The sequence below is a fragment of the Alnus glutinosa genome, chromosome 12 (genome assembly GCF_958979055.1).
Source record: "Alnus glutinosa chromosome 12, dhAlnGlut1.1, whole genome shotgun sequence".
NCBI lineage: Eukaryota > Viridiplantae > Streptophyta > Magnoliopsida > Fagales > Betulaceae > Alnus > Alnus glutinosa.
In genome coordinates, this window is record NC_084897.1 from 27,183,078 (window position 1) to 27,199,627 (window position 16,550).

The window sequence follows — 16,550 nt, forward strand, 5'->3', positions numbered from 1 at the left end:
TGATAATGCATACGACCATATAATTATATAATCTAAATTATTTAAATTTATATATATTTTTTTCTTTTAATTATGATAATACTTAGATTATATAATCATATAATGTAAATATTATTATATGATTATGTGATCTCACATTTCATATTATCTTAAATCTTAGATCATTAGAAATGTGATATAATAATTCATAAGTATCTAATGATAATACTTAAATCATATAATGATTAAATATTAAGTAACCTTTATAAATATAATATATATTACTTAGTTACTAAAATACATACCTTGATACTTATATCTATATATCCCATATTTTTCTTCTTCTTTTTTTTTTTTATTCAAAAGTAACGTATAGTTAATCTGTGCCTCCTTAGAAAAGGAGGCCTTGAGATAAAAAGTATTAGGGCCTGGAATCAGGTCGCAACGACTAAACACATTTGGCATCTTTGCCTTATAGTAATTTTTGATATGCAATATATATATATATATATATATAGAGATTTTTTTTTTTTTTTTAAAGAAAATTGATATTCTTTAGAAATTTTTTTTGTAATTTAAAATGTAAAAACTAAAGTTGAGTCTAATTATTGTACAGATAGGCTTAGAATTTGCATGAACTTCAATTTTTTTTTTTTTTTTTATTATTATTATTATTTTTTTGTACCACTATAAGCGCTCATAATGAGTTATTAGATGTAAGATATTTCTAAAACTCTCATTTTATGGTTAAAATAATTTAATTTGGCACTTGCGTGATCATTCCTATCATCTGTGCAATGAAGTCCTATAATAGACTCAATTGTCACCAACGAGATGTAGGATATAGAAAGCAAAATATACACACTATTCGGCTATACAACTTAATCCTGCTAAACTAATTACAGCACCTCTAGCTTTAGTACAATGTTGGAGCAAGATCAAGACTTCACAACATGATAGTAACTTAGAAGGTACTCAATCTGCTTGTGTTCACCAATATGGTCAACCTTGCCAATGCCCTAGCTCACGTGCCCCAAAGCCCTGCCTAGCAACTTCTCAAGTATTTTTCATATATAGGAAAAGTTACAAGCAACTCGCATAATAGAAACATTACATAGAATGACGGCCATCTGTCCTATCTCTTGCTGGCCGTTCTTCTTGAATTTCTTCAAACTCCTCATCATCGCCTTTCCTACCAGCTTGCTCCTTCCAATAAGCAACCAACTTTTTCAATCGGGCTACCTCTTTGGATGAAATATTTTTGCTTGGATCATTCACAATTGATCGAACTCTAGATGCATACCTGGATAAGCATAGAGGCAAAGCATTGTTAGAACAAACACTTGTATACTATAAATTTAAAAGGAAAGAACAGTAGCTAATCAAGGCAGTGTCAAAGGCTGCAAGATGTCAAATTTCTAATTGATCTAAAAATAATCCATAACCAAAAATGTTGTCCCATATCAATATGCCACTAGCAAAGTTGGAATTGAAACTATAAAGCTTAATACCTTAAAATCATGAAATTTTCTAAAATCATCAAGCAATAAACATAAATCTCTATAATAATGACAGTTCACATTCTAAGGCCATAGTTCCTTGCTTATAAACTTGGATAGGATTCCATATGCGTTAAGGATGAGTAAGCATGAAGCAACCTTTTGCAACAGTGTATTTCCTATAGTTTTAGCCTACGTAGTTAATTATCACCCAACTTCAAGTATAACTAGTGAGGGAGAGGAGGGAAGGATGAGGTCCAAGCTTCCCAAGCCCACCCCAAAAGAAAAGAATAGACACAAAGTAATACAGACAGAAAACATACATTAGGGAATTGTATGTCTCATCCAAGTTTGATTCAGCTGGTGATACATTTACGAACATGAGTGTTTTGGCATTACCACCAAGTGAATCACTCATTAACATTGTTAACTTGTGATTCCTATAAGGTATGTGTTGACCACCAGAAGACAATGCACTAATAACATCCCCAAGCGCTGAAAGTGATTTATTGATGCTTTGAGCTTCCTTAAGTTGACTACCAGAAGAGCCTGATTTCTTCACTCTTTCTGAACCAGCAAGATCCACAAAACTTAGCTGCATGTGAAATCATTTGATGGTCAAAGATTAAAAAGATAAAAATAAAAATAAAAAGTCAACTCAACAAGTAACCAAGACAAGGCTTCAATCTCACTCTATACATCATCACACTTAAATTGATCCTTCATAACATTGAATGACAAAAGAGCAAGACAGTATATGCAAAACCATGTACATACACCATAGCCAAAATGCATAAAAGCTGATCTCATCATATATTCATAGATAAAATACTATAACTGATAATGACGATACCTTTCCTCTCGCAACAGACTGAGTTTGAAGGTTGGTACTTTCAATAACAATTGAGAGTATCAGATGAGATCTTGAACTTTCTTCGTTCATTTGAGTTCCAGATGTATGCCGTTGTTCAGATCCTCTTTGAATAATGCTCCACAATTCCTCAAATGTTGAAATCGATACAACCGTCACATTTTCTACAGATACCATGCCCTAACATCACAAAATACCTTAATATCAAGAGCATCTTAAGGGGAATGACATTAATTAAATGGACCAATCATAAATGATAACATTAACCATTTAATAGAATGACACCTTTATAATATTTCTCATAGGAATATAAATCACAGGGGTACTGGATAACAACACTTACCTTTAAATCTTTCTTAATCTCCAATCTTAAGCGTTTAGCATTTTTTGGTAAAAGAAGATCTATAAGTGTATCTTGGTATAACTCCACCATATATGCCTGCATTAATACAAGATCGATGTCAATTCTAAGACAATATATATACATACACACACACACACACACAAATCATAAAGACGGACAACTAATTAGAAACATTATCATGCAGATAAGGAAAAGTAAGAGAGCAACAACTACAACTTGATTTTGGATGAGGGTTGTAACATTCAAGCTCATAAATAAAGTTAATCATACAATTGATACAAAAGTTTACTGAAAAAATAATTTAAGCTGTAATATCAGTTCATTATATGGCATTGGGAAAAATCACCTTCAATGAAAATGAGAATTTGTTGCCATCTCGTCTTATAATTTTAAATAGTTCTGCTGTAGCTCGGGGAGTAAGTCCAGGATTGTTTTCAGATCCGTATATTGTAAATGTCTTTCCAGAACCAGTTTGACCATAAGCAAATATGCACACATTATACCCATCTACAGCAGATTGCACCAAATACTGCATTGTAATAACAAAAGTAAAAGACATAATTATAAAATAAAATTAGACTATATATTTACAAGCTAAGATCCCCTAAGTTGATAATGTATTCAAACTCAATCAAACTTGCCCTTGTATCCTCAAACACGTCTTCTTGGGTAGCACTGCCATCAAATACATGATCGTATATATGCTGCTTGGCTTTATCATCTTTCCACGGATGTTCAACTGTAAACTCATCAAGACTTGTAAGTACATATCTTTCTTTTTCAGCAGTCTCTTTCTCATTAAGAGGTCTTAATCGACAAAAAACTCTGATCTTGCCTTTCATATCTGAAATGTATCAAAGGGACAATATTTTGCTCATGTCATTTATAAAGATTATTCTAGACATAACAAAAATAAACACCAACGCACTCCATTTTGAAGGTTTTAGAAAATGCCAACCTTCAATAGTATTAAAATAGCGCTTTCTTAAAACTTGTTCCTCCTTATAAAGCTCTTCCAACTCAGCAAGTTGAGCCCCTTGCATCTTCAAAATGGCAGCAGTTTGCTCATTCTTTCTATCGATGTCCTAAATGCAAGTGGAAAGTAATAAGCAAAATGTACTTTGTTGAAATACATTCATATCAAGGCCTGAAATATTGTGATGCAATTAAAGTAGAATACTAAAACATAGAGAATTAGGAATAAGATGAAAGTATCAAACCTCTTTCATTTCTCTCAATTCCTCTAATTCCCTTAGATTATTTTGTAATGAAGCCAAATCACAGTTCCTGACAGCAAGAGTTGACTCAACAACAGCCAACTCTTGTGTGACCCCTTCAAGCTTCTTTTCAAGTTCAAGCACTTGAAACTTTAAGGCTTTACGTTCTTGCTCAAAGTTTTTCTCAATAAAGTCTATCTGCATTTCAATAATTACTATGTATATGAATTCATAACCCGTGAAAACAATAGAGATTCCTAAAATCAAATTCAAGTGGAAACAATATTACCTCATCAGCTTTGTTCTTTTCAAGTCCAGATATCCTTTCTTCCAATGATATTTTTTCATTAACCAGCTTCTTTATAGTGTCTTCTGCTGCATGCAACTCCTCACTACGAAGCTTTAACTCATCTTGGAGCTTTTGTAACAACTGTGTTAAACACCACCCATAATCCAGATTTATTTGTCCATCACATAGAAAACCCACTATGTTGATAGAAGAGATCATCTAGAACACATGAATTAACTCTAACAGATACATCTATATTGAAAGCATGAAATGCATTTCCAACAAACTTTACCTGGGTATCAGCCCCAATCAAATCTTTTTTGGTATTCTTCTCTATCATAAGATCCCCCAACTTGGCCAACCTTGCTTCCATGCTCCTTTTCTCCAGCAGTGCAGCCTAATAGATTTCAAAATCAGTGCTAGGATAAAGAAATAAATGCTAATTCCATGATGTTAATCATACTGACCTGAAGTGCCTTATCCTTTTCATCACACCATGATCTAAGTCTATCACGATCGCAAGTAACTTTTGCTAGGTTTTGCTTGTCAGATCTCAAGGATTCTTTCAATTCCTCTAGCTCTTCTTGCAGTTTTACTTCTTGCTTTTGCTTATCACGCAAGTCTTCCAACAACTAAATAAAAAAAACTCAACATCAATCTTGGTTGTAGTTCCATGAGAGAGATACATTACAACTTCTTAAACGATGGTATACATAAAAGAATCTTATTTATTTATTTATTTTTTATTTTTATAAGTAATGTATATTTCAGAAAAGGACATGAGCGCAACTCAAAGTACACAAGATGTATACAAGATACCCCTAATCCAGAGAAAAAGAAGAACACAAATCTAAGAAATCAAAAAAAGAAAATTAAAGAAAGGCCATTTGTACCACACAAATAGGAAGCCTAATTGGCAAGAAAGAAAAGATTTCACAAAGAAAACTTGGGTTTCAGACCCAGGGGTCAATTTGATGATATGAGTATTCAGTACATGTATCGGTCCATGAAGAGCAAAAGGGTCCAAGCAATCATGAAAGATTTAGTCTTAATATCTAACCTAAGGTTGTTTAAGAAAAAAAAACTTAGATGGTGCAATTTTACCTATAAAGCTCAATTGTCGGACCTTGGTGGTACTTTAGTTGAGCAAGTGTAGATTTCAATATATTGACATGGTATAACTCCATAATGATTGGTTCTTGATTTCTTCTCATATATGTGCAATCAAAGCAGCTGCTAAATGATCAGTTACCTATCCCCACATCTCATGGGATAGTGACATTGGAATATGATAATGGATGCTTTTGTTCATTGTCAATTTATTCAACCATAATTCAATCTATTGGAATTTCATTTTAAGTCTTACTTGATTAACATTCTTTTGAGATTCTTCAAGAGCTTTAGACAAATCTTGAACACGTTTCTCATGCACTTCCAAGCTAGGAGGTTTAAAGTTGTTAGAAAGATCTCCATTAATCGAACTACTAGCAGTAGACCGGGCTTTAGAGTAACGGCGCAACATGACATCATTTATATGCGTTTGGAGAGCAACGCATATTTCTTCTCCCTACAACAATAGAGAAATCACTACTAAGACATGAAAGTATAAAATAGTTTAGAGGCTGAGAAACTCTAGCACTGGAACAATGGTGTATAAATAAGAGAGGTGATCAAAACCTGCTTGGTATCAAACTGAAATATATGAAGAACGCCTGCAACTCTCATCTTAAAGAAAACAGCAGTATTGCTACTACCAAATTGCATTATGTCTCGTAACTCGGCAGAATGTAGATACTCCTTTGGAACTGGGCGGAAAAAATGAACCTATGGGCAAATGAGCAAACAAATAAACGTAAAGTAAGTGGAAGGCTACAATGCAAAAAACAATTTTGCAATATGTGCATAAAACTTATAACTTAAGACCTACCCCCCTCTTATTAATGCCCAAAATTATTCGTCCTGGCAGAAGTCCAATAGGATCATCAATCTTACGAACACTAAAGAAAACTGAATTCCCATAGGGAAGTGTTCTCAATATTCGCAGAAATTGTTGTCTCGCATCGTCTTTTGTCAAATGTTCCTAGTAGACAACAAATGTAAAATTTTCAGTTAAGAATTGTTGAACGTACAGTGATAGCAGCAGTATAGGTTAGCCTTTAAGTGGAAGACAGGTAATGGTACATGCATGAAAAAATAGTGAGACAACCAAAATAGGGGAAAAGACTTGAAGTAGACCACAAAATGTTACCCCAAGCGAGGTGAGGGAGACAAGGTTAAGTAAAAGATATTTTTAAAAAATAGAGAGGTCTCAATACGCTAAAATAAAAGAATAAGGTCTTATTCTAATGAGTTGAAATATCTTGCAAATACTTCAAAGCAAAATTACAAGAAAACTTACGGGAAGAATATGAAATGAACTTATAACACTATTTCCCTTTGGAGCAAGATACTCATTGATGCACAAGGAATTTCAAACTTACCATAGAACGGTAACGAGAAAGAATATCCAATTCCCATTCCCGCTTTGCTCGTGTTATAGCAATTTGTCTCGGAAGGAATCGTTCCAAAAGTGAATTCCAGTCACTGAAAACATTTATCTCAACAAATTCAAATTTATTAGAGTACAAAACAACTGCTTATGGAAATTGATAAGTAAAAAATACCTCCCTATGTTTCTAATCACTATGAATACGAAAGCAAGATAAACACCACAAAAGCATAAGTGACAAAGAAAGGAAGGGCAAAAAAAATGGAGTAAGACATAGTAACAAAAACTCACGTGCAGGATTCAGGGTTATCAACAAATCCAATCTCAACCAAGATCTGCAGTGCAGACAGCTGTGCAGCATCATCTCTTCCAACAGGATAATTTCCCAATATATAATCATGTTGCAACTGTAACAAAATAATTAGATATCAACAATGTAAGAAAGTAACAATGGAAACCGTTTAATTAGGAAATCAGAGATGCATCTCTCATTGATGAAAGCAACATTTGCACTTAAAAGAACAAGAAAGCATTTCCATAATGTTGACCAAGCGGTACTGTAAACTTCAAAATGAGTATCACTAGTCATTGAAATAAGAAATTACATACTTGAACATATGACAATTGCACAAACATTGGATCTGTCACAGCTTCATCTGATTCACGAAATAGCTTTTTTTTAAATGTCAGTTTGCAGTGCAAAATTTCTGCTTTAGTTCGATCCTTTGCTGCCTTGAATTCTGCCAGCAGATCCCCAATGTATTTGTTATCATCTAATCCAATATACTCCTCTGCATGACAACAAAGTCCAGAATAGATGACTATTTTTGTAAATCTGACTCAGAAATAATCAAGAAGTAAATAGAATAGATACCATTCCCAGGATCAGGTGATTTAGAGCCAGTAACAACTTTACGGCATTCAAACAAACTAAAGCTAGAGTATGCTGACAGTTTAATTATCCCTGCAAGCTCCTGAAATGGATATAAATGAATTTAATTGATGTGAAGTGCTTTAAAAATCAATAAAGGACAAAAAAGTGCAAAAAGACGACTTAAAAATAAGCCTATCATAAAAGAGCATAAAAGTACCTCAACAAAAAAGTACATATACAGATAGATATGAATATTCAGATGGACATAATAGTAGAGAAGGCTTAAAAGTACCTGAACAGCATCAGCCACAGTGGTTGCCATGTCATACGTGATTTCTTCAAAAGTTTCGTCCAAGAAAAATACTATAGTTGTAAGTTTTCGACCAGTTAAAAGAGCCTCAATCTCCTCTCGTGCTGGTATTGTATGCCTGGGACCAGCCTTAACAGCATGCTTCAGAGCATTTAATGTATTTAATGCAAGCACTTGAACCTCGGAATCTGCACTCACACCATGGGCCACATTATGAACATACTCTGATAGATATCCACCAATGTCCTTACTAGGAGGCATGGAAGAAGCACACAAATACATCAACTCCCATGCTTTGACCAAGTATTGCCTGTAATAGCAAAATCAAGTGTGATAAACAGAATCAAGCATAGGAATGATAGTAGTTCTAATTGGAAAGGTTGGCCATATACTTGGAGGGATTGCTTCATAAAAGGCTCAGCAAAGGAGATCCTATAACTATTACGAATGTCAAGGAGTGGGGCATTTTGTTTGTTACTATCCTAACACTATAATTACAGGCCCCAAATTTATTAATCATAAAAACTCAGTATCAAATTAGAGGCATACCTATCAGGATTATTTCTTGTTTGTTTTGAAATCTGAACAAAAAGTTCATCTCGGAGCTCTGAACGTTTCAAAGTATGCTTGTATAATTTTCCAACAAGCTCGATCCGTTCATCTAAACTTGTCGAAGTAACCCGATCAGATGAATCAACTCCCGTGTACTTCAAAATTATCTGGAACAGTTTTGTTGCTCGGCTTACTAGGTCACTATTAATTTTGAGTAGCGAAGTTGGTATAGAATCCTGTAAAATTTTGTGATTTAGGTCTTCATGAGTATGCTAGTTATAACAGAACATGGTAACATGAACAGAACATGTCATTACCTTTTGGAAACATAGCATATCCTCAAATGTGAATCGAACTTGTAGGCCTACAGATTTTTTAGAAAAAAATCCGCGTTTTCCAGCGGACTGAATCTGTTTCTGCATCAACCTTAAAAATCCCTCCACCTATGAAGAACAAACGACGCAGAAGATAATTAATACCAACTACCATGGACCAAAAGCAAGAAACGATGTGCTTAATGTGGTTTGAGGTGATTTAATTATAGCGAGAAGAAGAAAATCTTGAATTAGAAGCATTACATTTTAGGCTTAGAGCATATCATGTTAAAAGGTAGAAGATATATCTTCCCACCTGGAATCTATTAATCAAGGGTATAGCACCAGCAAGTTCTTCTGGAATAGCCATTGAAAGGGTCGTCGGTGTACTGCAAGAAACAAGAATAAAGTTTACTAAAGTTAATGGCAGGACAAAGTGCACCTCCCCCCCTCCCCCCATCTTTCCAATTAATTGAGCAGTCAAAAAATTGTGGTACACATGGGAGATAACCTTCCCTCTCCCATGGGCTGAACACCAAGACCTTCCCCTTATCATGGGGAAGAGGACTTGCTTGGTGGCAAGGGTGGGTGGCAGCTGGAAAAATTTGTATACAAGTAAACTGCAACTAACATGACCTTTGTGACACTAAACATTGATTTAAAGAAGCAAAAGTGGAAAAGTGGAAAAATTACTATCAAGAGAACATCCATGCCCATTGCAAAAACAAAAAAGAGAACAAGCAAACATAATAAGGTATATAAAACATATGCAAAGGAGTGGGCTGAAAGTGGAAGTCCCCACCAGGGATGGGGGGGGGGGGGGGGGGGAGTTTTGTTCTCTGTGGCACAAATTCTGAAACAATTAATGAAGAGCTTCAGCAGTCTAATCTAGGGTATATTGTTCACAACTTCTAACTAAAATCTAAATTTCAAATGCTAAAATTTGCTATTTCTCCTACTAATGATCTTTACAACTAGCCACACAAGGTCATTGAATATGCATTTTAAAAAACTAAAGAAGAAAAGCCATAATGGATTCAATCTATCACTTGTGAACGAAAATAAATCATTGAAGTGGTCATAAACATAGCTCAAAAGGAATACATGACACTTACGGTGGTGCAAAATTAGAAGTATCACTGTCGTAATCATCCCCATTTGAAATGGCAGCAGAGTTGTGGAAAGGAGTATCCTCAATACCATTGCTAGAGCTAAAGGAAGACCTACTAGTTCCCACACTTTGTGCCATAGACGGTTGCATATCAATCGTCATTTAGCTAAAATCACATGATAAACTGAAGGTCTACTTTACATGAACACAACTTTGAGCTCCTCAATGATTACATGAAACTGCAAAAATTAAATAAATAAATAAAACAAAGGCATTGAAGGATTAGCTTCGCTGACTGGTAACATCATATTGCTCAAGATAAGAAAAATTGTACCCAATTATTCATATAAAAGAAAAGGTTTAGCTATGTGAAAATAAACTTAATATCGAGGCAGCATTTCAATCATTTGACACACAAACATACACACAAAAAAGAAGAAGAAACCATTCTTGATGAAATACTATAAATTAAGACACCAGTGAACAGAGAGCAAGTTCGGCGGAACAACCAAAAGGTTCCATCATCCCGAACCCTTAGCTATAAATTTATTAATTTTTAAAATTAAGTCAATAAGAAAGTAGAAAATAGATCCCGAAAGGATAAAAATGGTATGAACAAATCCCAAAATCAGAACGCCAAACATGGAGGTAGAGATTACAGATCCAACCACACATACAGACGCACGTTATACATCAGAAACATAAGTTAAACAAAACATCTCTAGGTTTATAAGACAATCAAGAAACTAGTGCTTCGGCATTGAGGGGATAATACATTGAACCTCAATAAGAATTATGTTTGAGAGATCGACCCGGATTACAGAAAGTGATCGAAAGCTACAAAAAAAAAGGACATTCAAAATCAAACAGATTCTTACAATCAGATACTCATTGAAAATGAATAATGTGGAATTATTCGTGAAATTTAAAAATGGAAGAAACAGGGGAAACATAAGCGAGATCCGAGCTAAAAGAGCCAGTCACCAGTTCATCCGAAAAAGGCGTGAAGGGGGAGAGCCGGAGGATACTGGAGAGAGAGAGAGAGAGAGAGAGAGGATGGGTCGGAGTCACGAGAGTATTATAAATGGAAAGAGGAATTGATGAGCTTTTGCTTCAATAGTCAGACGTTCTTTCGGAGCTATCGTTACACTTACCCTCAAGTTATCAGTGATTTTTCTACCACTGAATAATTTCTAAACGAGATAATAATTAATTTATCTTAATCTGGATATTTGGTAACTTTTGTTAGAAAATCAAAATCCACTAAGTTTGGAAAAAAAAAAATAAAACCCTGAGACGCCCGGATTAAAGAAAGAAAAAAAAAAAAAAAAAAGAAGAGAAGAAGAAGAGGACCCACCTTTTTTTTTTTTTTTGGGATGAAAAATATCAGATCTAAGTTATCTAACCCTTTCATAAAAAAAAAAAAAAAAAGAAAAAAAAAAGAAGAAGTTACGGACTCAAGACGGGGTTTTTTTTTATTTTTTTTTCTTCAAAAAAAAAACCCCGTCTTGAGTCCGTAACTGTACTGCGAGTATATAATTTTTTTTTTTTTTTTTAATAGCTAGTATATAATTCAAATAGAGTACCGCTCGTATGGGGGCGGGAAGGTGCCAAAATTCCAGCCAGTGCACCCAGCGTTCGTACCACTTGTATTGGTTTATATTCCGAAAAAATCTCTCTTATTCATCCTATCCTTTCAATTTCAAATTCGTATTTTATTTTTATCTTTTGGTCCTTCGGACTTTTCAAGGCATTATTTGGCTCCAAAAAAATGATTATATTCTTTCAAGTTTAAATAAGAAAATAACTATATTCTTTCTTGAAAATGTTTAAAATCTTCCAATGGTTGTGCTTAAAATTCTTTTCTTATCGTAAAGGATAAAGAAATTAATAATCTGATAAAAATAATGAATTGACAGTCAAATCTCCTCATTTTCACTAAGGAAAAATAGCGTTACTTAGAACACAGTTATTATTTTTTTTAGAGAGAAAAAAAATTTAATTGTGTTCTAAATTACGCTATTTTTCCTTATTTAGAACACAATTATTGGTACAATTAAATACATTCAAAAGGAAGATATTGCACCCATAACTGTCCAAAAAAAAAAAAAAAAAAAAAAAACTTTTAAGTCAAGATTGAAACTAACTATTATATTTCTGTTGAGTTTTGAGTCCTAAATTTCTTTCAACAGCTATTGAATTTTGAGAAAACCTCAATTGTCCAGAGACATTTATCCAGATTAGGCGCATCACTCGAGTAAAATGATTAATCGTTTCCACAAGCATATGAACGCACCTGTTTTCCCTATTCGGTGGGCAGAACTCTTTCAAAAACAAAAGGGTTTATTAATACAACAACAAAGGGTGGATTAGGGTATTGAATATGTGCAGTTAATATCAAATAAACTTGACTAAAAAAAAAAATCAAATAAACTGATGGATATCGGACAAAGAGGAGTATATGCAATTGCCGGCCTTGCAGGCTGCCCTGTAGAAAAGTTATACTGACGGCACGGGAGATAGGAAAGGGCGAATGGTCATAATTAATGTTTTGATACAACTCACGAGAAGTGCCACTTGACTGAGTAGTAGATATAAATCACTTAAAAATATCTCTCTTGTAATTTACAAAAAAAAATAAAAAATCTCTCTCTTGTTATATATATATATATATATATAAAACTCTTCATTTGGCATTTCTTTTTGTATTTCTATGAAAACTGTAAAGGCCATCTTTAGACCCAAAAGCTAGAACCACGAGAGTCAAAGAGTCGCATACATTTAAGGGAAACATGAGAACGTTGAGGAGCACTAAGTGGATACCAATAAAAGTGTTAAAACCAGTCAACTGCATTTAATTATTCTCAGCAGTCTGTCCTTTTGCCCGCCAATCGAGACTATCAAACTTTTTTATTGAGTCATTGTTAACATTAGAGGTAGGGTTGACAATTTTTAATACGACCCGCAAATCTGACACGAACACGACACGGGAAAATCGGGTATGAGTTTTATATAATCGGGTTCGGGGTCGAAATCGGGTCAACCCGATTCCGACACGATTTTGACCCGGTTGTATTAAAAATAAAAAAATAAAAAAATGGAAATGCCGGATGCGGGAATGCCCAAAGCCTGAAAGCCCCAAATGCCCAAATCAAAGTATCAAACACGATTTTATTTTTGCCCATTCAACCATTCTGTTCTATGAATCGCCGAACCCTAGCCGGCTAGCCCACTGCCCAGTAGCCCGCACTCCGCCCGCACGCCGCCCACCCGCAAGCTGTGTTGGTGCCATAGGTGACAGACCCACACCCAATACCAGTGATTCCCAAGCTCAGAAGCTGCTCCAGAGGTAATTCCTAGTGATTTTGTAAGATTTATGTCTAAATTTCTTGGGTTGATTGATGAATGAGAGAAGATGAAATTTGGGTGTTTTGATGTAGTTATCTCGGTTCTAAACCGATTAGGTTGGGATTTGTTCTCTTATGAAATTCGACACCAAAAGGGTATTGGTTTTGCCGTTTTGGTGATTGTTGGATTCATTTGGTTAATTGAGAATAATAAGTTTTGGTGGGTTGTTATCGTTGTTGGGTATTGTCGTTAGGTTCTGGATGTAGAGGCGATTGGGTTCTTTGGTGAATGTTATATTTTGATTTTGGGTGTTTGATTTTGGGTTGATTTCTTGTGTGAGTAATGAAATTCTGGATTGTTCTCGGTGGAGAAACCGAATGAGTCAATGACAGTGCTAATTTGAAGGTAAAAAAACTAAAAGCATATGAAAAAACATGCATATTATATGAAATTGATGCCGGGTCGTGTCGGGTAAACGGGTGACACGTTTATTAGTTGTGTTTGTCGGGTCGTGTTCGGGTTACCCGATTATTAATCGGGTCGTGTTTGGGTTGCGTGTCACAACCCGATTAATAATCGGGTCGGGTTCGTGTCAGACCCGTTTATGTAATCGGGTCAGTCGGGTTGACACGAACCCGAATTGCCAACCCTAATTGGAGGGCAAACGAACTCGAAATACTTCGTTCTACTGTCGATACGATCGCCTCGACTAGATCAGCACACTCGTAAAATTTCTTGCCAACTGGAGGTCGGAAACTCTGGATGGGTACTAGAGCATTTGGGTGAGGCCCACGTGGTGCAAACTCTCAAAAGAAGACAGCATAATCTCTCTACAGTTTGGACTCTCTCCAAAACTGATAATTCTCTCAACAAAAGATGGCTACTGCCTTGTTCTCTTTTCTTCCCATTATAAATAGCAAACCAACGATTACAATATAAGAAGCAAACTAGGAAACAAATAACAAACTGGGAAAATACAAACTTAAACTAGGAAAGAATAACAATAACTTATGGAAATTAGCAATCCCCTAACAATCCTCTGTCAAGCATCCTGAAAATCTTTTATTACCATGATTCAAGGAATATCTTCTGTCACCCATGATTCACGCAATAGCAATCTCCTAACAATCCTCTGTTAAGCATCCTGATTTACATCAATTGCCGGCTCCCCTAAAAACTTGACTCCGACAAGTTGTGCCGAACGTATTCAGCAAATAAGTCGTGGTGTAGGCGTTGGAGTTCCGAGGCTTGGAACCAAACTGAGTCGGAGCTGGGCCAATTTTTCCACTGTAAAGGAATTTGTAATAGCCGCCTCGACGTGTTGTAACAAATTGATGATCAAGGATAGAGGCAATTTCATCTCGAGGAGTGGTGTGAGGGGGAACACGAAGAGTAAGTGCGTTTGGTGCTTCCAGAGTTGTGGCTGTAGGCAAGGCAGTGGAATCACCCTTAAACTCAGTGATATCTTCGATGTTAAAAATTGGGCTAATACCAAAATCAGGAGGTAAGTCAATGACATACGCGTTGGTGCCCAACTTTTTTATGACTCGAAAGGGTCCGGCGCGGCGGGCATGCAGCTTGGTAAAACTTCCAGGGGAAATTGTTCCGGTCTCAAGCGGATAAGAACCATATCACCAACCTCAAATTGTCTGTCCTTGCGTTTTGCATTAGCGAAAGCCGCGTAGGATTCTGTGCTAAGGGTAAGGCGCCACTTGACTTCTTCATAAATGTCCTTCATATAACTAGAAAAATCTAGCACAGCTTCACTTGGTCTAAGAGGTAAAGGGAGCGGATTGAGATCGAGGGGAGTGTGGGGTCGAAACCCATAGAACACTTCAAAAGGTGTGCACCCAGTGGACCTATTAACGGAATTGTTGAAGGCGAATTCCGCTTGGGGAAGAGTGAGGTCCCAGCTGGTGATATGATTGGCAACAAGGCAACGTAATAAATTGCCCAAGCTTCGGTTGGTCACTTCGGTTTGACCGTCGGTTTGGGGATGGAAGGCGCTAGAGAACATCAGTTTCGTCCCCATTTTGGTCCATAAAGTTTTCTAGAAATAACTTACGAACTTGACGTCACGGTCGGAAACAATGGTGACTGGAACACCGTGTAATCGAATCACTTCCTGCAGAAATAATGCAGCAACTTGGGAAGCATCATAGGTCCTGTGGTAGGGGATGAAATGGGACATCTTGGAGAAGCGATCCACGACCACCATGATGGAATCATGCTGCCAACTAGTCTTGGGTAACCCAAGAACAAAATCCATGCTAAGGTGTCGCCACGGCTTGTCCGGAAATGGAAGAGGGGTATAGAGCCCCGCGTGGTGCTTGGTGCCTTTGTTTATTTGGCAAATCCGACAACGGTCCACCACCGTATGAACATCTTTACGCATTCGAGGCCAAAAGAACCGGTCAGCAACAATGGCATAAGTTTTATCATACCCGAAATGCCCTGCTAAGCCTCTGCCATGGAGCTCGGTGATTAAGAACTCGCAAAATGATCCACGGGGGATGCACAATCGGGTGCCATAGAATAAGTAACCCTCCTGCAGGGAATATTCACCACCAGATACATTTGCATTAGTGGATAAATTGCTCCAAGTGCTACCAAAATCCACATCTTCGGCGTATTGCATTTTGATACTGTCAAAACCAGCAAAGTTAGTTGAGGAAATATGCAGCAATTGTGGTCTCCGGCTTAAGGCGTCTGCCACTTTATTCTTAGTCCCCGCTTTGTGTTTAATGACGAACACGAACTGCTGCAAATAATCCATCCAGCGGGCATGCCTCGCATTTAACTTACTTTGGGAATTCAAATGCTTCAAAGAATCATGATCAGCATAAAGAACAAATTCTCTATGGATCAAGTAAGGACGCCAATGTTTGAGAGTTTGAATTAAAGCATAAACGCCAAGGTACAAGTTGTCCAGAATTGGCCCATACCTCGTACTTTCTTTGAGGTCCGAAGCTTCCACAGGCTGGCCACATTTTACCGACGATTTTATTCGGGGCTTCAGCACTATAATGACCCCAATCACCGAGTGTTTGAAAGCCAAGAGTTTCTCTTGGAGTGCGGCAGCCACCAAGGCCATCGCTGAGATTAAAGAAAAGATGGGACAAGCACCGGTTCTGAAATAGCCAGATTTCTCTAAAGTCTTTGAAGTGGCTTGTGGCGCTTCACATGTAGGAATTGGGGGTGTTTTAAGTCAAGAAGGTCATCCCATTGCTTTTTTCAGCGAAAAGCTTAACGAAGCTCGTCGAAGGTATTCGGTAAATGATATGGATTAGGGTTTAGGGTTTAGGGTTTGGGGTTTAGGGTTTGGGGTTTAGGG

At 36.4% G+C, this 16,550-nt stretch overlaps 1 protein-coding gene across 3 annotated transcripts; it reads right to left on the minus strand.

Annotated features, from left to right (window-relative positions):
* Nucleotides 1-799: 799 nt before the first annotated feature.
* LOC133851508 (kinesin-like protein KIN-14E) lies at nucleotides 800-11,009 on the minus strand. 3 transcript variants are annotated; one of them, XM_062287951.1, is made up of 25 exons: nucleotides 10,853-10,991; nucleotides 10,651-10,705; nucleotides 9,873-10,107; nucleotides 9,074-9,146; nucleotides 8,761-8,886; nucleotides 8,441-8,679; nucleotides 7,874-8,201; nucleotides 7,582-7,681; nucleotides 7,317-7,498; nucleotides 6,999-7,114; nucleotides 6,700-6,802; nucleotides 6,147-6,299; nucleotides 5,897-6,043; nucleotides 5,586-5,786; nucleotides 4,687-4,851; nucleotides 4,512-4,616; nucleotides 4,220-4,360; nucleotides 3,934-4,128; nucleotides 3,672-3,798; nucleotides 3,355-3,557; nucleotides 3,060-3,242; nucleotides 2,693-2,788; nucleotides 2,332-2,529; nucleotides 1,802-2,073; nucleotides 800-1,282 (listed from the first exon to the last, which is right to left on the minus strand). In XM_062287951.1, exons 3-25 carry the CDS (start codon nucleotides 10,028-10,030, stop codon nucleotides 1,090-1,092), a joined length of 3,804 nt encoding a protein of 1,267 aa, XP_062143935.1. In that variant the 5' UTR covers nucleotides 10,031-10,107; nucleotides 10,651-10,705; nucleotides 10,853-10,991; the 3' UTR covers nucleotides 800-1,089. The 3 variants fall into 3 exon arrangements, with proteins under 3 accessions (XP_062143935.1, XP_062143934.1, XP_062143937.1); XM_062287950.1 differs by lacking the exon at nucleotides 10,651-10,705 and having other exon boundaries at nucleotides 10,853-11,009; XM_062287953.1 differs by lacking the exons at nucleotides 10,651-10,705; nucleotides 10,853-10,991 and adding an exon at nucleotides 10,747-10,771.
* Between the last annotated feature and the right edge of the window lie 5,541 nt (nucleotides 11,010-16,550).

What these genes read in the sequence shown, in the direction of transcription:
- LOC133851508 (XM_062287950.1), bottom strand. Translation starts at nt 10,030, where the DNA reads ATGACGATTGATATGCAACCGTCTATGGCACAAAGTGTGGGAACTAGT. An exon ending in CTGTGGCTGATGCTGTTCAG is followed by an intron (nt 7,682 to 7,873) that starts GTACTTTTAAGC and finishes TATCCATTTCAG; the next exon opens with GAGCTTGCAGGGATAATTAA. An exon ending in GAGACATACAATTCCCTAAT is followed by an intron (nt 1,283 to 1,801) that starts GTATGTTTTCTG and finishes ATGCTTATCCAG; the next exon opens with GTATGCATCTAGAGTTCGAT.